The 25,461-nt window shown below is 40.2% G+C and overlaps 1 protein-coding gene and 1 pseudogene across 1 annotated transcript in view; both read right to left on the reverse strand.

Moving 5' to 3' along the window:
• LAMA2 (laminin subunit alpha 2) overlaps positions 1-25,461 on the reverse strand; it is a 636,281-nt gene that overhangs the window by 158,527 nt on the left and 452,293 nt on the right. Inside the window, exons 30-32 of the mRNA XM_075554570.1 lie at positions 16,901-17,025; positions 8,474-8,560; positions 3,591-3,784 (exon numbers count right to left, since the gene is read on the reverse strand). Coding sequence (XP_075410685.1) covers positions 3,591-3,784; positions 8,474-8,560; positions 16,901-17,025 — 406 coding nt within the window. The remainder of the gene's footprint in view (positions 1-3,590; positions 3,785-8,473; positions 8,561-16,900; positions 17,026-25,461) is intronic.
• LOC142453077 (gamma-aminobutyric acid receptor-associated protein pseudogene) lies at positions 17,593-18,006 on the reverse strand (annotated as a pseudogene).

Here is a 25,461-nt window from a genome sequence, read left to right on the forward strand (position 1 = left end):
GTTTCTAAGAAGCAAGTGGTTGTTTTTATTTTCTAAGTGACTCGTAAATTATGAATGAGGGTTGCGAAAGGAAGATGCATTTTTATTAACCTATCCGCCTAAGGAGAAGTCTTAATCTGGCAAAATGCTATAAACTAACTCTCCGGGACTCACCCTCATGAATAAGGGAAGAACCCATTGCACAGCCGTCCTACAGGAGTCCTTGTAGACAAGGGTGCATGGCCTTGAAGGACATCAGGGCACCCAGGCGGGGCGTCTTTCTCCCTAAGAGGGGGCTGGGACTCCAGTGGACAATCACTGAGCAATAAGAATCTGCTGCAATGATCGTACATTTTGAATCTTGGAGAGGAGTATCCCGATGCTTAGCTGAAAAATTAAGAAAACTGTTCTTGTTGACTTGATATATATTTAAAATGGATCGTTTTCCTATTGTTCGTTGACTTCATCTTATTCTCCATGAGGGTAAAATAGAAGCTCAGCAGACACAAATGAATAAATAGCTGCCTCAATTCTTGCTGAATATGGTAGGGGAAATCGAGGTTGCTCTCTGTGTCTGGCATTCGAAGCTAGTGTCACCAAGCCCACTGGGATGAATCAATTCTCATGCAAAAGGAGTCTATGGTTTCCAAGACAGTATGAAGATTAACATCCACTCTCATCCCCTCCTACAACAATAAAAAGGGGCCTGGAAGACTGAGGGTGATCATTGCACTATCTCAAGCGATGGAGAAGCATCTAAGACTGGCTGTACCATTAGCCTAACGTTTATTGAACAAAGGACATAAAGTTGGCCTCTAGACATCTAATCACTCAGAGCAAATAAAATAAATCGTGAAAGCACTTTCCTCGCCCATCTAAGTCCCTGAGAGAGACTTGCATGTAGCTGCCAGAGATGCCAACGAGCAAGGGCGGCCTTCCTAGATCCTTAAAAGTAATGTTCTTGCTCGTGTTTTCCCATTACAAAAGGTATGTGCCCTCGACCACAGAGTCTCTCATAATGAGTGAACTGATTCCACCCACCCAGGCCACGTTTAAGAATTGACTCAATGGCAGTGAGTTTGGGGTTTGGACAGAAAGTACAGTCGAGGCCTGCTCACCCTTAATTGAGTGCCGAGACGCTTCCTCTCCTCATCCCCCAGGCACTACAACATGCCCACTGTGTTCACCTGTGATAAACTACGCCCTGAAGGTCAAACACACCTGGTGAATCCAGTCTTGGCCTCTTGCTCCAATTTGGCTGCAGACACAGAAGCACAGTTAGTACTGTTTTCAGAGGGTTGAAGATTAAGTCAGAGTTGTTGTGTCCCCTCTTCCATGTGTTTTATTTGGTTATCTCATTTCAAAACTAGGAGCAGAAACTGGGTGATGGGTATAAAAGAAATTTGCATTTTGTTCCAAGACATGAAATAAATTGATAAGACCAGCTACCAAGAAAAGTATGAAGAGAGTCTCTGTAAACATTCTTAAATTCAGCTGAATGAGAGGAAACATTTCTGCATATTTGTGGAAAACATGATACCTTAAGGGCCACTATGAGGGAAATCTCATAATTACCAACTATATATAAAAGCTTCAAAAAGAGGTCTAGATATCAAAAACAGTCCATTAATTTAACAGAAAAATCTTGTATAGCAGAATCACTATTATTTAATCCTCTAGAATATTATAATTTCCAGGACCTAGAAATGAACGTGAATAGCATATCTTTGGTTGGAAATACGTAGCCCTGTGGGGCAAGAATAATGTACTGTGAGCCCTCTAACCAAAGCCAAACCCAAACTCACTGGCACTGAGTCAATCTGGGCTGGAGTGACCCTATAGGGCAGGGCAGACCTGGCTCTGGGTTTCGGAGGTTGTAATCTTTACGCCTCATCTTTCCCCTGCAGAGCGGCTGGTGGTTTCGTGATTGCACACTGCTGACGTTGTGGCCGGCAAACCAATAAGTAACAACAAGGCTACCAGGCTCCTCACAGATGTTATAAGTCTAGTGTCATACTGTAATCAAAGAGTGTCACCTTTGCTAATGTCATGTGCAGCACTGGATATTAGAAATTCATGCATGTGACAGGAAAAAAGGAATTAAGTTTGCTGACAACAAATTTATTGACAATACATCCAAAGCATTGATCCTCAGCAGAAAAAGAAGTCGAGCAATGTGACTTTTTAAAGAAAAAAATAAAAATTTATAGAGTGCCAGTTTTCTTTTAAAGAGATGTTCAGAAAATTACCCCATCACCTCACCTCAGATTATAGTTTTTATTATTTAATCTCTGTTGTTCTCATAAAATAAGTTGTTTTTATTTCAAGTTTACTACTAAATAATTGATGCTTAAATATGTCAGAAGTCTAATAATGTTAATATAAGAATATCTCTATATATAATTAACTTAGAAATAACCTTAGAATTAGTTAGATTATTTTCAGTCTACCTCTTTACTTATCATTTAAAATATTTCTTGATAGTTGGGAAGAATAGATAGGTATTAACTAATAACTGAATATATTAGTATATGTGACATATCATATTTAATCTCTCCCACTAATCTTGATTGTAAAAGGCGACCAAATGCAATGCATTCAGATAATTGAAATATAAAGAAAAACAATTTATTTTCTTATTTTCCAAACGATACCTTAACCTTCTGGCACATTTCTTTAATTAGTTGTCACTTATAAGTAACTGTTAAAAAGCTGGAGTATCAACAAAGCTTTTTAAAATTAAAGTTCTATTAAGATTTATATACGTATGTAACATTAAGGTTAAAAATAACAAAAACAAAACCTCCAAATGTATTCATATAATACAATTATCCAAAGGTCCTAACATATTTTATTTTTGTTTGTTAAAAATTATGAAAATTAATATAAATTTCCTTAAGCAAAGAATACTATAGCATATCACCTTCCTACATTTATAACCTATTTTATTTTAGTATACGCATAATGTCTCTAAATTATATCTAATTACTGATATTCAATGCATTTTCAATGACATTACAGAATCCAGAAATATATATATGTATATATATATTAATTAGCAGGATGCTCTCCCTTTATTGTCCCTGTGTGTTAAAGACTGGCTTTTGTTGTTTGCTGCTTCTAGATTTTGTGGTCCAAGAGAAATTTTTAGAGCAGTGTGCTCAGAGATTTCCATAAGAGCTGGGAAAACGGCACAGCTGTCATAAATCAAGGTATAAAGGGTCTGTCCAGTTGGTTACAAATTCAGGAGGACTCTAATACTAATAGACTTGGATTTTTAATCTGTCACATAGGCAATGGCAACTGGAGATAAAACTGCAAACTTTGTGATAAACAAAAAATAAAGCCGACCTGAGGATGCCTTCAGGAGCTTTGTTGTAGGTCTTCAAAGACCGGACTAAAGCCTGCGAGGAGTTTCTCAGGGTTCTTGGCTCAGCAGGGTGGCCACAAGAGCAGCAGGGGATCAGCAGAAGAAGGTGGATAGACAGAGTCAGAAGGCACGCAGAAAAGCAGGAACTCTTGCAAGATAGAAAATAAAAGCCACTCTCCCATAGGCAGCAAGGCAGACAGGAACCAAAGCCCAGAGCTCATTGTTAAGTTCGCATACGTACAAACACACTCAGCACCCTCTCGTGCATGCAAGTGCTGGCAGCCGTCACACTTCTGTCCGGTGGCTCCAGGTCGGCACGTGCAGAGCCCAGTGACAGGGTCACATGGGACAGGAAGTGAACCGTGGGGGTCACACTCACATTCCTGGCAGGAACCTCCTGGGCTGCTTGGATTTCCTGTATAGCCAGGGGCACACCTGGATTTAAACAAAATGTAGAGGTTAAGAACAAGCCGTGTCTCTAAGTGTGTGTGTGTGTGTGTGTGTGTGTGTGTGTGTGTGTGTGTGTGTGTGTGTGTTTGAATGACAGAAAATTGGTATTGAGTCTATAGAACCAGGACCAGCAAACTTTCATCTTGAAAGGTTAGATAGAAAAGATGTTTGTCTTTGCAGGACAAGAGGCAAACTAAAGCCTCTTTTGCAGAAATTTATATAATAGGATGAGATCTGAGTATATTTTTAACAAATGCAATTTTAAACAAAATTAAAATCTATATCAATTATTTGGTCATTCTTATCTACTAAAAAGAGAGATATTCTTTTTTGTGATATAAATTCATATTTAATGAAAATACAAATTTTGGGTTCCTTAGCAAATTGATTGTGAATGCTTGTGAAAAATTTGTTACACCTGTAACAAATATTTGAACTTGAGTGTCATCTGGGCACACAGACAATAGCCAAATTTGGCTCATGTTCCATGGTTTGTCCACTGTTTTTCTGGATCATAAACTTTTCTTTCAAGTTCTCTCTCTCTCTCACACTCTTTTATTAATGATGAATAAAATGATATATGAACTCCCGGGCTTCCTGCACGCATGTATTTCAAGAGATCAAGCTCACTATAGGTACCGCCCACTGGTTTTACCAATGAGAAAAAGAAGCGCCTGAAGTGGCAATCTGATAATAAAGTTTGCAACTTCCCTCTTCTGCTGGTCTTTCCTTGCTGCAGCAGCTTCTTCAAGATAAAGTTTCCCTCGGGTGTCCGTGGGACAAAGCTAGTGTGATATGAATGCATTGGGATGTCACCTAGTTGAGAAACTAGGAAGGACGTCAGGTCTGCCTGGCTCACAGCACAATCTTTCCAGCTGCTCGCCCACCCACTCATTGAGCTTTCGTCTAAGCAAGACCCCAGTGAGTTGTGAGATTTGATCATCTACAAGCTGTTGGCAGGGCCTTATGTTCTGGCTGTCCCAGTTTGCTGGCTGTCCTGGCAGAAACAAACAAATACTCCGTGCGCCTCTGAGAGTGTCCAAGATAGGACAGTACATAAATACATTTAACCAACAGTCCTAGTTTTGGTGCAAGGCCTGAAGAGAGGAGGGAGTTGGGGTCTCAAGCTATAAACGTCAGCCAGGTAATTGTAGGTCGTCTTCACTAGCCTCTCCAAACTGAACTCACTGCCATCGAGTCAGTGCTGGCTCACAGTGAACCGCCTGTGGGTTCCTGAGACTGTAACTGATTATGGGAGTAGAAAGCCCAGTCTTTGACCCAAAGAGTTGCTGGTGATTTTGAAGTCTTAACCCTGAGGATTGCAACCCAATACTTAATCACTGTGTAAATCTGAAGGGCTGATGGTGAAAGAGTCCCTGGTGATGCACAAAGTGAAACAATTTAGTATGGCCAAAAGATTGGTGGTTTGAAACCAGCCAGCGGTGCCTGGTAATCCAGGCTGCACATCTGCTAAGAAGAGCCCGAGCTGTGAAAACGCTCCAGGTGGCCACCAGGAGTCATAGGAGACTTGCCAATAACCAGCGACAACTGTGAGAGCAACTCCCCCTGTGATGGTCAGCAAAGGCCAAACAGGATGAGCAGTGTTTATAACACCAGGCTGGTATACATTTATGTTGGTAATTGTCATCTTCTTTCCAGGGAAAGACTGCAAATGCTCAGAAAGCGTCTCACTGACATCAGTACACTTTGATTGGCTTCTAGCATCTACAGGTGAGCTCATTCTCCGCTAAGCAGCCTCAGATTGCTTAAATGCTCCAAGAGTTGACTACAAACGTGAGAAAGCGTGGGGGAAGGCTTCTACATTGTGGGGCTGCACACGATGTTTCAGCAATTTCAGGCCTGGGCTGATGAGTTTTTAGCAGGTCGTGAGGTGATTTAAACAATTTAAGAAGCTCTGAGAACCAGAAAAAATTTATTTGAGGGTTATGATAAAAATTTAACCAAGAGCTTTGGTTTAATTTAAGTCAATAAAAGCAATTTTCCTGGAAACTATTGCTTGATCATTTACATGATGTTAGAGATGATGAACTCAGACCAGTAATAACATTTAAGAAGTAAAAAAACAATTCAAGCCATTCATACCTGAGAGTGTATGCCTCATTTTTTCTTTATGCTATGTGAATGTCAATGCTTATTGATTAAACATTAATGAATAAAAAATATATATTTCTCTATAATCATGCTTCCTTAAGATTATAACTGTTATTTCAATCCACGTTCTCTTTGATTGTACAAGCATTTATTCAAATGGGCTAGATATAATTCAACATCTTTTGCCATAACTTAATATATTATAACCCTCTTGGTATCCAGATTATAACCATATCCTGCCACTGTTGAGAAAGGCACCAAGTGAAGATTAGCCTAATCATAAACACCAAAGAACACTGGGGAAGAGATGATTTGTACATATATTATAAAAATTGCCATAATGTAAAATGTCCAAATTATATATGTATGATAGACATGATCACATATCAACTAAACCTTAAATACATATATACACATACATGAAGGACCTCCAAAAGTTCATGGGAAAATTCTATCGTTTATCCCAATTTCTTCACAAACTTTTCTGAAGCCCCTTCAGATGTATGTATATTTCTACAGATATATAATTTGGAGGTATATAAGTATATTTGAGGGCAAGTCGATAGTACTGTTAAAAACTCATAAAAACTTTGATTGAACAAAAATTTCAAAATGTGAAGTTATTGCACAACATATCCTCATTTAGTGCTAAACTCTTCTGAAGGCATGTGTCCATTTCTCAGATTAATCCTGCCCCCAAAGAATTCTGTGCTCTTCCATATAATCTCCATGGAAACAGTCATTTGGCATCCTCAAGGAACCAAATCCTTGGAAATAGTCTGAATTTGGGGAATAAAATGAAGTCGGAAAGGGCAAGATCAGGATGTAGTTTCCCAACAAATCTAGTACAGGAAAGACCTTGTTAACCCCCAGGAATGAGCAGATGGATTATTGGAACGGGGAAAAAGAAAGCTCTTCCGCACAACTTTTCTGTCTAGTGCAGTGGTCAATTCTCTTATAATTTCCTCATAATAAGCCCACAAGGTTGCCTTCTGTCCTTCAAGGGAATCTATCAAGATATTTTAGACTCTCCCAAAGACAACCTGAGCTGACCCTCCTCCTAGAATTTAGTAGACCAGAAGGCCTTCCAGGGAAGCGACTGCTTTGATTGGACCTTTTATTCTTTGTAAAGACATCATAACAAGACTAAGATAAGTAATTACGGAGAGAATCTGTCTGCAGACACCCACTGCAGGCGGAGACATGTTAAACACCTTTGATTTGGAAACGACTTGTCGACAGGCGGAGGAGGAGCTCCGGTGGCTCAGCTAACTAGGCACTCAGCTGTGAATGGAACGTTTGCCAGTTCAGACCCAGCTGAGGCTCCACAGGGGAAAGACCTGGTAACTGGCTTCTCCACAGATCAGGGGGCAGGGGGACAACACGCACCACAACGAACCCTACCAGGGAATTCTACTTGGTCCTAGGACCATGCAGTGACTCAGGGCAGGAACAGACATGAAGGCACCTAACAACACAACTACATGGCATCTCGTAAGAACTAGGTGGGAGGAGTCTGACATACAGCTGTCCGGACAGGAGCTGCCCTGCAGATGGGCTCGCCATCCCAACAGAGGTGCGGTATCAGCTACCTCTGACACTATAGATGAGAAAAGTAGATCCTATCTAAGTTAGTAGAAGCAACCTCAGTCCATGGATCTTCACAAAACTCTTATATGGCGAGTCATTATTCCAAAATTATCATGTATCAAATCAAATGATTACGTTTAATAATTAATGTTGTTCTTTGTTATATAGAGATAATATCTGAAAAGAATGAAAAGTGAGTTTGGGTAAGTTTGCCTATATAGGATACTTACCTTGTAGAACATACGGATCAGAGCAATATTAATTACACCCTTGGTAGACTGTCAGTGTGGAAACATATTTCTTATTTTGCTATTTGAATTACATTTTGTATCCAATTTAATAGCTGTATACACATATTATCAGATTTTGTAAGAAGTATGGTGAGAGGAAGTATTTAAATATTGCTGCTTGTCTGTTGAAAAGGAGAGGTGAATAATAAACACTGTTGTTTGGATAGTACCAATCCAAATCCTTGAGAACACATATATTCTGAATTATGTGTAGACTAGTTCAGTGCCTTAGTGCTCATAAGCGGTTATTGTTGGACATAATTGACAGTGTACTTGAACAAAAATTATATGGCCAGCTTTTATTATTGGCAACTACAGATAAGGGAATTGGTTTTTATTTGTATGTATATGATATCCATACATATCCATGTGTGTATGTGTATATATATTAAATATATATATACATATATACAACATATATACACATTAAAACAAGTTAGGTAATTGTGAAGTGATTTGGAATCATGGAGGAAACCCATTTATAAGATGGAAGTAAACAACATCTTTCTTTGGAGAAAATCTAAATATAGAAAAATAATTTTGAGAGCATATAATTAAATATGTTAGGGATATGAGTATGATGAGATGATGGAGTGACGGCTATTATGACCCTTTATTGCACGATCTCTGTGTACTGTTAGCTTCAGTGTATCATTTCTCAACGCATCCTTGGCCGTCATACCTTTCGCAGTATTGCCCTTCATACCCCCGTGGACAAGCAGTGCAGCGGTAATCATTGAGGCCTTCCAAGACACAGGTAGGGCTGAAGCTAGAAAACAAAAATAATCAGTGCTTTTAAAATACTTCAACCTACTCTTTATGAAATAAGGTATGTCTATCCTTTGTCAGTCAGGACCCCCATGGCTCTGTGCATCAGCTGTGGGGCTGCCAAATATAAAGTCACCCGATCGGGCCACCAGGAGTGAGAATGGACTTGATCACGGTGGACATGGTTGTACTCAGTGATCCATTATCCAGAATCCCGGGTAGGGCAGCATTTAAGTGCTTGGATGGTGACTGGAATTCGGGTATTGGAACGACCCGGTTTGTCTTCAGGAGAAAGGCCTGGGATTTGCTCTCACAGAGACTACTACAGCTTAGAAAATTTTAGGGAATTTCTTCTCTCATCATCCGAGACATGCTCATCTGAAATTGACTTAAGGACTCTCAACAACAGCAACAACCACAACCATCATTAGATGGTCCCCGAGTGGTTAAAATTTTGAAATTCTAACAGCCACGAAAATATTAAACATCTTAAAAATGCATATTGTATTTTTACCCATCAAAAGAAAAACATGTCAAGGATGTACTTTTGCCTGATAGCTGAAACAGTATTAAAAAACTAACTTTCAGTTAAAAACAAACAAAATAAATAAAGGTATTAAAATGATATTTTTTCCCTTGGGAATTCATCTGAATTGCTACTGGCATTTCAACACATGAAATGTGAACAAATGTTTCACTTAAAAGAGTGCCTTTTCTAATTTACATCAGAATTCAGAGTATTTTTTCCCTTTAAACACCAAGTAATATTATTTCGTGTGAAGAAAGAAGAAAAGCCTTCTCACGAGAAAATGAATGACTTGTCTATTTTATGTACTTTGTCTCCCCCCACCCTAATAATTAGATCTTCAATAACTTGGCCTGCTTCTTCACTACAATGCTTGTACACCTCAATAAGTCTGCGTTGCTTCAGGATATCTAATGATCTTACTCTGCAGATACAGATGTAGAAAGACTTAAAGTTAAACTATTCCCGACTTGTTGTTTGTGGTAGCAAGCACAGCTCATTCCTGCTGAATAACAATGCACGGTCTTTGGGGACTCATCAGGGAAATTGTGACAAAATGGTGCGGTGCTTTCAACACCATTTTCCTTTTTGCCGGCCCTGCTCTGTGGGCTGAGGCTGAGAACACAATAAGGTGAACAGTACAGACACAGCTTCCACTGGACAGGTGTCAGTAGGTCCCTATTTTAACTATCTTCTCATGCATTAAATCAATAGTACAGAAAAGAATAATAAACTCTAACCTTTGTAAAATAGGTAAGCACTTAAATCAATCTTATGTTTTGCCTTCATAAAACATAGACCTACAAAACATAATTGACAAATTCTGTCACGTTTAAGGTGTCCTGTCAGACACAGGGTTGGTGGTTCAAATCCACCAGTCACTCCATAGGAGAAAGATGAGGCTGTCTGCTTCAGTCATGATTTTCAGCTTTGGAAACCCTGTCCTGGGTCACTGGAAGGCAGAATTGACTTTATAGCCGTGGGCTTAGTCTTCTGGCTTGGGCAAGCTTTTCAGTCGTTGGTTTAAAGCTGGTGCTCAGTGCATGCATGCACCTACAAGCACACACACAGCCACATGCACATAGACACTTGGAGACTTCTTAAGAGATATGGAGAGCTTGATTGATGACAAAACAGAGTCATTAGTTCCTGTTCACAACTCCCTTATGCCTTCTGAATTCTCCTACTGAGCGCAGGAACACAGAGAAACCCTTGTGTTTTGTGATGGTGGCTTAGTTCCCACCCCCTGTAGCAGAATTCTAAAATCTATGTGTTCTGTCCCTCTGTGCTATCGAGCCCCTGGGGACCCTATGGAACAAAATGGGCACTTTCTGCCCTCCTGGTGCCGTCACATAGGTAACCTCAAGAACTGACACCACTCCATTCGAGTTGGTTTGCTTTCCTCTCTCAAGTCCCTGGTTCTTTTTTCTCAGTCTTCTTCGAGGGGTCTACCTCTTGTGCCTCATCTCTTAATGTACATCATAGCTTTTAGATCCTTCCTCACTTCTTCATACCTTTTTGCTTCCAGTCCCTTCTCTCTGTCCACGTCCCCTGCTAGCGTCCAGGATCCTGTCTCGTCTTCTTGACAATAGTTTTATGAGCCAGACTTAGCATGTACGATCCAATAGTTCAATCATCTTAAGAAGAGTTGTGCAATCACCATCACAATGCACTTCAGGACTTTTTTTCCTTCTGTGACCATTAGTGTTGACTCCCCATTTTCCACCCTCCCCTTCAATGCTCCAGGTAATTATTGTTATTTTACTTACTGTCTTCATAAATCCTGGCTGCCCTTTACAGCAAGACATACAAACAAGGGCAAAGAACAAAAAGAGGACCCAGCAACAATGATCATAGAAAAGAGGGAGAGATCTGAATGTCTGAAAAACCAGAGGCTATTAAACATTACGATCAATTGAAAGTGGGTCCAAAGGGAGACCTCAAGGCAAGGTGTTACATTCCCGTCAAAGCGCAGCTGCCAAGAGCCACTTGACCGTGCTCTTGCATATCTACCCAGAAAAGCCACGGCTTTCTATCGCTTCTTCCAACTTCCAGGCTGTTATATTGCACTGAGAAGGAGTCTTGGTGGTACAGGGACTGCTGACAAGGTCAGCACTTTGAACACACAAGCCACCTGACGGAGAAAGATGAGGTTTGCTGCTGCCTCAACACCCTACCATCTGCTGCCCTCCATCCACAGGGCTACTCTGGTTGAGAAGTCACTGGGTGGCTTGGTTTGGGACACGACTCCATGCTTAAATGTCTACTCTGGTAACCACTCCTGAACTTTGCAGATGTAAAGCTTTGTTTGTTTGCTTGCTTTGTGGTGGGAACCCTGATTTTTATAAAACATTTTATTGGGAACTCTTACAGATGTTATTACAATCCATAGTCCCATTAGTCGAGCATAATTGTACAATTGCTGCTGTCATCATTTCGAGTACATTTTCTTTCTTCTTGAACTCCTTGCTCCCAGTGTACCTCTCTCAAAAGTCCCTTCTATGGTTTGCCCACTCTGGTCAATTGCCACTCTCATCTTTGATTGGCTGAAGAACAACCAGCCAACTTTATTTCCCTTCTCTCACATTCTTCATCTACTCCTTCCTCCCAAACTGCTGGCTCCACCTCCACTGACACGTTGGCCTTACCGAGCTGTACTACTCTGTCCCTGAAATTGGTGTTCCTGCTTCAAACAGCCAGAGCGAGCCCTGAAGGTGTAAGTCAGATTCCATCATCTTACTCGGACTTGAAGTTTTCTACGGACTTCTTATTATTTAATCTGCAGGAGAATCCCTGACCTCATAGAATGCTACCTTTCCTGAAATCACAATGGTCCCAACAGAGTAAGATTTGTTTGTTTGTTTTTTGCTACCTATCAAGCATGGGCCAAGAAGGGGGGCGTATCTTGAGCCATGGCACTTGCTCTACCCCCAGGATTGCCACAATTTTCTTCATTACTGTATCCAAGTCCTTGCACAAACTCACTGGTTAGGCAGCTGGCTCTTCCTTCACCACCCTATCTAAAGTGGTACTCACTCACTCTAAATTCACTTGCCTTACTCTATTTTTCTTTGTAACACTCATCTCTATATTGCACATCTATCTGTCCACCATCTTACTGTCTTATTAGGTGTAAGCTCTAGGAAAACATGCTGCTTGGACAGTTTCGTTTGTTTGTTATATCACCATCAATCAGAAGGATGCCTGGCAGAGAGTTACTGAACAAAAGATACAGGCTTTACCTTTAAGGACCCCTGATGGTAGTGGCTTATGAGTTAGGCTGCTAATCACAAGGTCAATAGTTTGACAGCTGCCCCAAGGGAGAAAGATGTGGCTTTTTACTCCCATAAAGATTTCTAGTCTTGGAAACCCACAGGACATGTTCCACTCTGTCCTATAGCACCACTAAGAACTGGCATTTACTCAATAGCAGGGTGTTATGTTGAGTTACCTCTAGGAATTTACAGCTTTATATCAGGGACGGAAATCTGCAACTACAGCAGAATACACATATCTTTGATTTTTTTAATTTACACTCTTGTTTCTTACACATTCAATTTCTGCTGAAAGATTATTTAATTGAAATCATGTTGGGAGATAACATCTATACATACTAAAAGCACAAAAGATAGACTAGTTGATGAGAAGAGGAAGTACTTTGCGCTGGGCCTTTGCAAGAGGAGATGGAAGTACCGAGGAATTCTCTCAGGGAATATTATTAGCCAAGCTTGTGGAGCGCGTGGAGCCCGGCAAGACAGGGAGGTAGGTGTCAGGCAGCAGAGAATCATATGCTGGGTTAAAAGCCTGAACTCTTCTCGGCAGTGCTGACCACCATGGAGGGAACTGGAATTCATGGAAACCCATGAATGTGAGTAGAACTTTACTTCATTAGGCTGTCAATGATTGATTTTCCATAAGTTGGTGTCTAGGCTTCTCTTCCAGGATGCCTCTGGCTGTACTAGATCTTCCAACCATTTGATTAACAGTCCATTAACTTACCAATTTGTATCACCCAGGATGCCTTGTCTTTTGTGGGCAGTGGCAAACTGCTTAAGATAGCCGAGCAAATTCACCACTACAATTTAAAGACATTTGCCCTATTTACTGTGGTAAGAGATAATGAAGACTTTAATTAATGTCCTCAGAGGTGATTGATAATTACTCAACATGCCCTACCATTGACTTCTCATTGACTGAAAGATTAGTCACTTAAAGTAAGACATCTTGGCTTCCTCTATCTGCACCCGAGAATCCATATTTACAGCTTAGGGAGAGGCGTCTTTCTTCTTTGTCCTGGATGATTCGTCACTCCTCACTTAATATGTCTCACCATCTCCATGTATAGGTCTGAGCCTTTTAATTGTCCCATAGGTTCCAAATTTTAGATATTAATATTTATAGGTTATGAAATTGGTTTGGTGGATTGGGACTGAAATTTTTTTAAATGGAAAATAAAATTAAATAAGAGTAGCAGTAAATATACATAGCATAACAGTACATTTTCTGAAAATGTGTTAACCATTTTATCAACATTGTAAGGTGTCCCGGTGCCAAAATGGGTTATGTGTTGGTCTGCAAACCGAAAGTTTAGTGGTTTGAATCCACCAGCCACTCCAAGGGAGACAAGTAAGACTTTCTTTAAAGATTTACAGTCGTGGAAACATGAAAGGGCAGTTCTACTCTGTCCTATAGAGTCACTATGAGTTGAAATTGACTCAATGGCAGTGAGTTTGGAGTTTGGTCTTTAATCATTTATTGTGTTATATGTAAGCCACAGCTACTGCCAATTCTGGAAGTTGACGCTTACCTTTAGGGACTCCATAGGTCAAAACCGAAGTACCTCACAGGGTTTCCAAGGTTGTAAATCTTCATGGAAGCAGATTCACAGTCACACAGTGACCGATGGGTTTCAACCACTGACTTTTTGGTTACTTCAGAATATTAACCACAGCACCACCCGGGCTCCTGGATGATGTGTAAACCAAACCCCTGCAATTGACTCCAGTTTGACTCATAGGGACCATATATAAGGCTTCCGAGGCTATCAATCTGGACAGGAGCAAATTCCCTCAACTTGCTCACCAGGAGTGGCTCATGGGTTAAAACTGGTGGCTTTGTGGTTAGCTGTACAACACGTATTGACACCCTCCAAACTCACTGCCCTTGAGTCACTGCTGACTCGTGGAGACACGCAGTGGCTTTCCCAGCTGTAACTGTTCATGGGCGTGGAAGGTCCAGTCTTTCGCCTGTGGAGCACAGCGCAACCCTGACCCACCTCCTCTCCTGCACACCAAGTCTAAACCCATCCTGCCAGATGCCAGTTCCATCAATAGAGATAGACTTATAAACACGGGATTTTTTTATGTGAATGTGTTTCTTTCACTACTTTTGATTTTAAAAATGGAATATCACTTTGAGCCTTTTTAATTTTAATTTTTAGAGTATCCTTTTCATCAAAGGATGCTTAGATTAAACAAATTACGTAAAGCAACAATTAAAACATATACTTTTTTTTCATTCTGCTGGTTTTCAATCCAGACAATGCTTTCTCTTTTTTTTCTTAAAATTTCTTTAAGCCATAAATTCATACTCTTTTATCACCTAATGATAATTTAAAATCCATGCTTTCAGTGAACAGTATACGCAGTTGACATCGCAGTTTCTCAGACGTTCTCTAGCATTTCCCTCGCATTCTCAGTTTTCCATAGCATTTGCTACTTGCTCCCTGCAGCTTCTAGCTCTTGATGCCAGTGACTCAGCACTCTGTCTCTTATCTCCCAAATGCTCCTACCTTACTTCTTTTTCTTCCTGCTTTCTAAATGTAGGTTGCTCTGCCTTTCTTTCTAGTTGCTCGTGTTGGGTAATTTTGCCATGGGAAATCTGAAGAGGGTTCTCTTCATTGGGAACCACGTCTTCCCCTGTCTGCTCCTCCAGTTTTCTGATTTCCATTTCTTACAACTATTTGCATATTTCCATTTAGCTAGACCTTTGTATCAATCTGAACCTATTTGAAACACAAATTGTCTTTGCTCCGAAGCGCTCTCTTGGTTTTCCTGCTTCAATTATCGGCACCACCATTTTTAGGGGACAATTAAGCTAAATACCTTCTTCAACTCTTACCTGACCTTCACCTTTCACATCTAATTAGTTATCAGTTTTGTAGAGCTGTATTAAACAATTTTCCCACATGCATCCCCATGTCTCTATCTTTGTTACCATTATCTACCTCAGGTTCTAATTATTTCTTGCTTTCGCAAGTGCAACAGCTTTCTAATTGGCCTTGTTTTGCTTTCTCCTCAGCCTGCTTCAATTAACTCTACTCAATTCTATCACCACGGTCCCTCTCATAGCTGTGGTCCCATTAACCTTTTCTTCTTATTATGGCTCTACTTTAACAAAATCTTTTAGGGGTTCTCCATTACAAAGAAAATTAAACAGCAATTTCCTAGTGTGGTATGCAAGGATCTCTACAACCTATCCTCCATACTCCCAATCAGTGTCACTCACCACTATCAAATTCTTATCCAAACTTCATTCTCTGATACTGACCAGTTCCAAAAATTTTTTAAAAGCCTTTTGTTTTATGTGTTCTATGCTTCTACTCATATAATGTCCTTAACAGAGAAATAAAAATTCATTATTGATTAGTTTTTATCCAAATAGTTCATATTTCAATCAATAAAGTGAACACCTGTTTCTTATTTCAACATGGAAATCAGGTAGAGATTAAAGAAGATAAAAGTGATATTCTTTTTTCAGATACCTGCCAGTTGGTGTTTGAAAGAACATTAGCATGATGACTATTTTTCTCATGCTCATCCAACTTACCGAAACATTTCCACTGGACACTTTAAAATGGACGTGACTGAAGCACAGGAAGAGGGGCTTACGGAAGGTACTTTACTCTAAAATGTTTTCAGAATGCCCGAAGCGAGGATGAGGAAGAGAACTGAGCAAACCTGGCTGGCAAGGCCACTTCCTCTGAATTGCTTCATGATTCTTTTACATGGAAGCTAAGGGATCCAGGATTCTAATGCTGAGGAAGCTGCCAGACACATTTTTCAAAGAAAATTGTTAGAGAACACACTGCCCTGCCATGTAAAGATTGAAGTTTATAAATCTCTTAGCAGAAAAGATGGCCAGCCGAGTGCAAAGGGCAATGGAAAACCACGGGGTTTTCATAAATGTATAAAGCGATGTAGAATGTTCAGATAGCACTGATATAAAATATTTCTGCTTTTGTTTCCTTGTATGGCCGGTTACCATGGTACCAAGCTTGGACCATCTTAACAGAAAATGGGCTCTAGCTCCCAAAGAAATGGATTTTTTTTTGTAGCAGAACAATAATCCACACTGCTTTAATTGCTGTTTTTTCTCCAATTATTTCTTGATAATTCTTTGCCAGCGTTAAACCTGAATAATAAGCGGTCACAGCCACAAACATAAAAAATATATATACCAAACAGTCTTTCACAGTGGAATACATAGCAGAACTTTATGCAAATGCTAGACCTGCGTGTTTATAGAATTATACATATGTATGTACATACTTCATTTTCTTTATCAATGCCTTATGTAAACATTGGTCTTTAGCTGCTAATCATTATATTGTTGACCTAAGACCAGTTTAAAACAAAAATCAGCCAAATGGCATTTTATATACTTCTTGTCATATTTTTATATGGTTCCAAATAATGCTTCTCTAAAATTGAGGCTTTGCCTGTGTGGGAAAAATATAGCCAATTCATAGACAGTGAAGGTGGTACACAGATGGCGTTCCTGACTGGAAAATATGGTCATATTTCACAATCTTACTTGTTGCTGGAAGAAACCAGAGGGCAAGCACATTGCCGGCAGTCATTTGGCAATCCCTTGACAATTCCGTAGTACCCGGGAGCACAGTGCTCACAGAAGTCACCGGCAGTGTGATGCTGACAATTCTGTGTGGCAAAAGGAAGAAAAGTTACTCTCTGCTTGATATCTAGAACGTACTCTATCACAGATCACCCTCCACATGCGTGGTGGGCACACACACAATGCCATTGAGACAGGACCAGGTGTTTGACACATGTATTTTCTCTCTCTCTGTGGTTCTTCTTTATTGATGTGCCTCCTACTGACCCCGCCCCCACCCCTCCATCCACCCCCAAAGAGAAGGCAGTGAGAGTCATTGTTGGGGTTCTGAACCCCTTGGGTAGTTAGAGAGGGAACAGAAACCAAACCAATTACTGGGTGTGAGACTGGCAACCTGGAAGTCTGAAGTGGAGTGGGAGAGGTGGCAGAGAAAGGTGCACAGGCAACGCAAGGGGCCGTTTCCATCGTTACTGCGCCTGCTAGGAAGGGCTGGAGAGAAAGCCACAGCCGTGGAGGAGTGCAGGTCCTGAAGGTGGGAGGTGGTATTTGAGCCTGAAGGAGGCATGGGTTAAGAAAGGGGGGCCACCTTTCTCTTTGTAGCATGGGACCCCACCCACCCCCACCCCCGCCTCCCCAGCTCAAGGTCAGCAGCTTCACAGACCACAGACGCGTTCATCAAAGTAGGCACAGTACAGAAAGACATCTTCGTGGTGTTCCTGGTCTAGCTGATCCAGCGGCCCCGTGTGGGGACTACCATTGTAGACAAAGGCAAGGAAGGCATCCAGCTCAGAGATGAACTCGCTTCCAATCAAGAAGTAGAACTGACCAGCGGAGAGGTCAGGAGGCACCGGGCGTTTCTTTTTGTCTAGATCATCCATCTGAGCGTGGGGCGCCTTCTCTACGGTCACCAGGACCCAGTCCGGAAATTTCTTTCGGATCTTCTCGCGCTCTAAGCGGTGCTGCTGGAACAGAGGTTCCTCTTTATACACGCCCTTTATACTCCTGGGGACCAGGCTGGACCCGGTTGGGCTGAGGGAATCCAGGAGGGCCGGGCCTGACGCGGGCATTTTCAAAGAAGTGCTTTCATGGAGAAATGGTCAGGGCAGGTACATGGACACTCAGTGTCTCTGTCCTGTTTGCTCTACATCATTGGCTATGTAAATTTTCTCTTATTATACACCGGGGAAGGGGTCGAATTCAAGAACCTCTATGCCTTAGCACTTCATTTGACAATTACTGCTGCTTCTCTTGCCAGGTTTTACATCTACACCGTGCTAGAAAAAGACAAGAGCTGCGAATTCTACAACACTTGTCTACATTGCTTACTGCGCACCAGTGGAAACCGAATCAAGGTGGAAAAGATAAATGTTTTAAAGAGACAATAATAGTAAAAAAAAAAAAGGTCAGTCCAGTTGTCATATTAAACGTGATTTTTATCTCTTGCCAAAGATTCACAGTGCTTTATAGACATAAAAGGGTCTATGTGAAATTAACAACCTCAGGTCAAGATTTAATATTTTATGCTTACATCATGTGAGACACGAGGAATATCTAGAGTCATGTGCTTGTATTTTATTTCCATAAGTAAATCAAAATTGTTTCAGAATAATGTCTGAATTGTTTTGAAATTTAAATTCTCATATATCAGAATGCTATTTAACACATAGCAACAATTCATATCGTTAGGATTTATGAGCTACCACATACGGGGCCCTGAGATCTTAACTGAGAGGAATCAAGTGGGGGGAGGAACAGAACAGACAAAGTATCAGATAGCATCCTGTGCCATAGAAATATTTACACTTTAGGAACAATTTTTAATTGAAAAATAATGTGGCAGGAAGAAGGCAATACTAAAGTGTAGGTTAGAGGAAAATTGATGCTTGGCATTTTGGGTGCTGAGGCAAAAGGAAAGGAGAGAGAACAGATATATTTTCAGGACTGAATTTGGAGAGGTCAGAAGGGTGGCTGATATTCTATAGAACACTAACATGTAAGTTGAAGAGGAAATAAGCCATTCACAAAGCAAGTATGGATGCTAGTGAATGGATCTGATCAACGGAACAGGCATCAAAGAGGCACCTGCAGGCTTGATGTTGAACTTGGAAGACATTCCATAGTACAGGATATTTGCTTGGCTCAGGCAATCAGAGAGGGCTTATTTTCCTTGTGTCTTCTCATGGCCAGTACGTGGGATTGTATATGCTGTCATTTATGAAAGCTTTTAACTGAAGTCACTTCCACCACAGAATTAACTATGATATTTACCATTCTTTCTTTATTATTTTAAAAGAAATTCTATTGGTTTTGATATTTGATGCCATTATCTGGGATGAAACTATGACACTGTCATGATGAATTTTAGACAACAGATTTTTCTTTAATTTTGGTTTTATATTTGAAATGTATATGTAATTTACAAATGCATTTTATATCAATATAAAATGGACCTGCTTTCTCAATATGACAGGGTACAAATCGAAAACTTAGCATCCTCTGCCTCCGTCTCTAAAAATGACAGCTGCCTATTTTAAGAGAAAGGAAAACCCTCATTTGGATGCTTCCCTAGTTTCGCTTGAGATAATTCCACATTGTGTATGTATTATGTACTATCCCACAACAATGTAATAAAGTGCTTGATATTGTTTTTTCCAGCCATACAATTTGCTGCTCTCAGCAAATAATTTCCTTTTGCCTAATAAATATAGGGAAGACAGTGGGTGGAGACAGTGATTGGTTTATGATTCAACTGTGAGTGATTACTATCAAAGTTCATTATGATTGCCATCCGGCTAGGTATATCAGCAGTGATCACGGTGACCTCACTACCAGCAAACGAGAAGATCCTGGAGTGGAGTGGGCCTTTGGACTCTGAGATCCCTTTGCATTGAACCTCCGCGGTCCAGGAGAGAGCTAGGACAACAGAGGAGCAGGAGCAACAGCAGAACCACCAGTCAGAGCACATGACAGAATGGTGGACCTCCCAGCCCATAGACCAAGTATAACTAAGTGCTTTAGGACAGGAGGCTGGCTTGTGGAGTACGGGCCCCTGGACACTTAATTGGGAGAGCTAGGTTTACTGGCCCACAGAACTGGAGCTGAATACCACGGAGTTGAGGTTTACCATGGAGTGACATGCTTTGATGCATTTAGCAACAGCTCTAAAAGAGCTTTTTAACATTGCCCGAGCAGTGCAAGGGACAGGTCCAGAGGCTGAGACCCAGACAAGCAGTCTGCCAGTAGGTATGGCAGAGAAGAAACTGTCTTGATTAAACAACTGTGTTCTGAGCATATTTCACCTGAATTGTAACCTGCCAGCTTCCCTAATAAAGCCCACAGCCAAGAGTATTATCTGTGAGTTCTGTGGGGTTATTGCAATGAGTTATAGAACCCAGCAAATTACAGAGTGTGGGGAAAATAAAGTGCCATGGGAGGAGCATCCACTAACATTTATTTTCTTCTCTGGGAACTGTTTGTTTTATCCTTTGTCTAAATCTATTTTTTCTTTACTCTGCTTCCTTTGACCTTCTAAATTCTTTTCTTCTGCATAGTCAGTCCTTTTTAGTTGGCTTAGACTCTTTAACATTTGAGGTCCATCAACAGTTTCCTAAATTTAAAAAATGGAGGGTGGGGGTTCAAGTGCCTTGTCAACTTTCACTCTGTTTTTGTGAAAAAAAAAAATCCCATGGTCTATATTTCTGGTCTCCACTTTCGCATTTCCTAGGCATCTGATTTTATCATTGAAACATAATTCCAGACTCCTTCACAGCTCTTTGGTGTTAATCCACACTTACTGACAATAATCAGCTGTCACGTTATGACAGATGAATCATGAGACTATTTTTGAAACTTTTTATATAGACTTTTCCTATAACTTTTATACTTTGAAAGAGTGGACATAATACTTTCTACTGAATAAGAACTGACTTTTTTGGGGAAATAAATCTTAGAAGCCTAATGAGAATTTAAATTATAATCTAAAAACTGTTATGTCACAGTATCATTCCAATAATAGATAAGAATATATAAATCTAAATATGTAGGTTTATATATTTGTGTGTTTGGAAACTGGTGGCATATATTCTTTTTCATCCATCCAACAAAAGACATTAACACAATGGTATGTTGGATTTACCACCACTTCTCTGTCCATTTGTCATACTGTGGTGGTTTGTGTGTGGCTGTGCTGGTGGAAACTGTGATATTGGCATTTCAAATACCAGCAGGGTGAACCAAAGTGCACAGCTTTCAGGAAAGCTTGCCGACTAAGAAGAGACTACCAAGAAGGAATAGGCTGTCCATTTCTGAGGAATTATCTGCTGAAATCCTTATGGACAATATTAAAGCATTGTCATATCCTGAAAATCTCATAAAAATAAGAGCATTGTCAGAGACGGTGCCGGAAGATGAGCTCTCAGGTCAGGAGGTGTGCAAAATATGAGGAAGAGCTGCCTCCTGGAAATTGAGCCACCCATGAGGATGCGCACGGAGTTAAGCCTGCAGGAGGAAAGGCTTTGGTCATTTCATTTGCTAACAGGGCAGGATTCAAAGTGAGAAGACCTGGCTGCCAAAATGCATCCATGAAGAGAACTTGGCATGTACAAAGTCTGAGTCTAGGAAAATTGAGGCTGCACAAAATGAAATGGAATGCATCAAGACAGACATTCTAGACATTAGTGAGCCGAAATGGACTGATACTGGGTACTTTGAATCAGAAAATCATATGGTTTGCTATACTTGGGAATCAAACAAGGGAATGGGGCTGCACCCGCTTCAACAAGGATATCTCAAGCTCCGTCTTGATGGACAGTGCCATCTGTGGTAGGATTGCATCCCTTTGCCTTCAAGGAATTTGAGCCAGCACAACCTTTGTTCCAATTTATGCATCAACCACGGGAGTTCGTAATAAAGAAATCTACCAATGCATTTATTTGAAATGTATGAAATTGATCACACATGCAAGCAAGATGCATTGGTAATTATTGGTGATCACAATGCAAAAGTTGGACGAAGAGGAAGGAACTATAGCTGGAAAACATGCCCTCATTAAAGAAACAAAGCCAAAGTACTTGAGTCGATCCCACCTGAATTTTGAGAACATCTCAGGAACAAATTTGACACACCAAATACTAATGACAACAGACATGGTGATCTGCAGGATAATATCAAGGACATCAGACATGGAGAAAGCAAAAGGTCATTAAAACACAGTAAGGAAAGAAAGGATCAGCAAGGATTTCAGAAAACACTCGGAAGCTTGCTCTTAATTTCAGAGTAGATAAGCCACATGGAAAAAAGTATGATGTCACATCACTGGACAGAAACTTCTAAGGGCAGCTTGAAGAGACAAAGTGATATATGAAATATTAAAAGACCTAGAGTTAGAAAACCCAAAAGGAAGAACATGTTCAGCATATATTAAACTGAAAGAATCCAAGAAAAAAGTTTAAGCCTTGGGTTGTAATAATGACAAGTTCTATGGGCAAAATATTGAATGATGCATGAAACATCAAAAGAATATTGAAAGAATGTACAGAGTAACAGAACGAAAATGAACTAGTTTATATTCAACTATTTCATGAGGTAGCATATGAGCCAATGATATGAACCAATGGTGCTAAAGAAAGAAGTTCAAGCTGCACTAAAAACAATAGCCAAAAACAAGGATCCAGGAATTGATGGAATACCAATTGAAATATGTCAATAAGCTGATGAAGCACTGGAAGCACTCACTCATCTGTCCCAGGAAATTTGCGAGACAGTTACTTGCTCAACTGATTAGAGGAGATCCACAGGACGAAGAGATCCATTCCAAAGAAAGGTGACCCAACAGAATGCTCAAGTTATAGAGCACTATCATTATTACGACGTGGAGGTAAAATGTGGCTGAAGATCATCCAGTAGTTGCAGCACTACATTGACAGGGAGTTGCCAGTGATTCAGACTGGATTTAGACATGGAGCAAGGGATATCTCTGCTGATGTCAGATGGATCTTAGCTGAAAACAGACAATACCAGGAAGATGTTTACTTATGTTTTATTGATTCTGCTAAGGCCTTCGACTCGATGGACCATCGTAAACTGTGGCTAGCCTTGAGAAGAATGGAAATTCCAGAACACTTCATTTTACTCAGATGGAACTTGCGCATGGATCAAGAGGAATTGTATGAACAGAACAAGGGAATACTGCATGCTTTAAACCAGGAAATATGGACATCAGGGATGTATATTCTCACCATATTTACTCAATCTGTGTGCTGAGAAAATCATCAGAGAAGCTGGCTTATATGAAGATGAATGTGGCATCGGGATAGTAAGAAAACTTATTAACAATCTGCAACATGCAGATGACAAAACCTTGCTTTTTGAAAGTGAGCAGGACTTGCTGATGCAAATCAAGGATTGCAGCCTTTGACATGGCTCACAGGTTAATGCAAAGAAAACCAAAATCTTCACAACGTATAGACTGATAGCAGACATATGGGCTAATATAGGACTTAGGGACTGAGGGATTTGAACTCAGGGCTAAGATACTCTCTTGATATACAATTACTCTTTGATATAAAACTCTCTCTTATACACATAGGTCTCCCTGTATTTGTTTCTCTAGTCTACCTGGACTAACATAGTTGGAGATTCCAACCCAGCAACCACTCTGAGGGAGAACGATGAAGCTGTATGCTTCCATGAAGATTTATAGTTTTGGAAACTCTAAAGCATTGCTCTGTCTGAGAATCAATTCAACGAAAGTTGAAGGTTTGTTTGTTTGTTTTGTTTTTGAAGCCTAGTCTTGGTATATACACAGATTTGGACACATTATTTCCATTATTATTTTTCCTGAATTTTAGATATGAAACATCACACTGTATGATGAATTTCATAATGCAATGGTATATAGTATCCCTAGCAATTAGTTGATGATGAGTTATTTTGATAACTCCTAATAAGAACAGTTTATTTTTTTCTGCAGTTGACATATAATGGTGAAATAAGCAATCTTTGGATTTCACTGGAGATAAAAATCAATGCTCTCTATATTTTATAGGTTTTATAAAGCCTGGAATGACATTTCACAGCTATTTATCCCTTGATTTCTTTTTCAAATTCTCATATTTTCTCAATATTTTTCATATAAGACCACTGTATTTACATACTCTATTAGTACTCTAGGATACAACTCAGTTGAGCCTTAGAAAGCAAACTAATTTAATGAAGTAGACATATATTTACTTTCTCTCAAGGTCTGAAGACAGCATTATGTAGTAGATTTGAAATCTGATTCAAATAAGTTTTAGTCAAGACTGTGCGTTCCTAACATTTTATTAGCATTCATTTCAGAGCTGTAATAAATTGCTAATAATCCCTGTTTTTGCTAGGTTGTTAGATAATTTAAATGATATAAAGTGTACAGAAAACCTTAAACACAGCAGATTATAGTTACAAATCAGTATATTTCTGAACATCGCGCTAATTACTTAACCAGAAATATAGTGCTTCAGGCAGCAGAACAGGTCACTAATGGCAATTTGCATTGTGTTTCCATTTCTCTTTAAGAACAGATTGTCTTCAATTTTAATAATACTTTCACAAACTATGCAATCGTAAGGCAGTGCACTGAATTATTTAATATGGATCTTCTAGTCACAGTCTTTGTAGCGCCCCTCAAATGACTTTTTGCCTGATGGATAAGGGAAACGGACTGATGAGAGTATCTAATGCAGTTGTGAGTGATCTTTAATGGGGTTAATTGTGATGATCATTCGACTGGTTACAGAAGGAGCCACCTCATCAGAAGGAAGAAGGCTTTCTCTGTTTTCAAGAAAGAAGAGCCAGGAGCAGATTGAATTCATTGGATCCTGAAAGCCCTGTTCATTGAACCTCTTCACTTGAGGGACAAAAAGATATGACATCAGAGAAACAGCAGGGAAATGGCATAAGAAGGGTAGCAGCAGAATCGTGAGCCAGAGTATGAGACCAATCAGTGGGCCTCCTGACCCAACGGAGGGGGGGGCGGGTCAGGAGCTGAATGCATACAAGCAGATGGCTCTTTTAGGGTATCTCTAGGCACTTAATTGATATGCAAGGTTTACTGATTCAGGTAGCTAGAGCTGAGCGCTTTGGGGACCAGGTGATTTATAAGGGATTGGATTGCCCTTGGGGCATATATCAGCTCCATTCAAGACCTTTTTAACACTGTCCAAACATGGCAGAAGTCAAGAGATCACTAGGCCAAGGGCTAGATATACAAAGGATTAGAGAGAGGCCTTTAGTGGAGTATGATAGAAAAGAGGCTGTCTTGGCCAGAAACACTGTATTCTGAGCATTTCTGATCCCGAATCGTAACCAGTTACCGTCCCTAATGATCCCCATAATCCTGAATATGTTCTGTGAGACCATTATCTAACCCAGTTGAGAAGCTGAGAGTGCGGTGGGAGTTCATCCACAGCAACATAGACAAAAGTTGGTTGTAGAATCTTCAGTTGGGGAAAACTCAGGTTTGTCAGGAGTGGAGTGGGTTGGGG

This window comes from Tenrec ecaudatus, chromosome 7, assembly GCF_050624435.1.
Source record: "Tenrec ecaudatus isolate mTenEca1 chromosome 7, mTenEca1.hap1, whole genome shotgun sequence".
NCBI classification, from domain to species: Eukaryota; Metazoa; Chordata; class Mammalia; order Afrosoricida; family Tenrecidae; genus Tenrec; species Tenrec ecaudatus.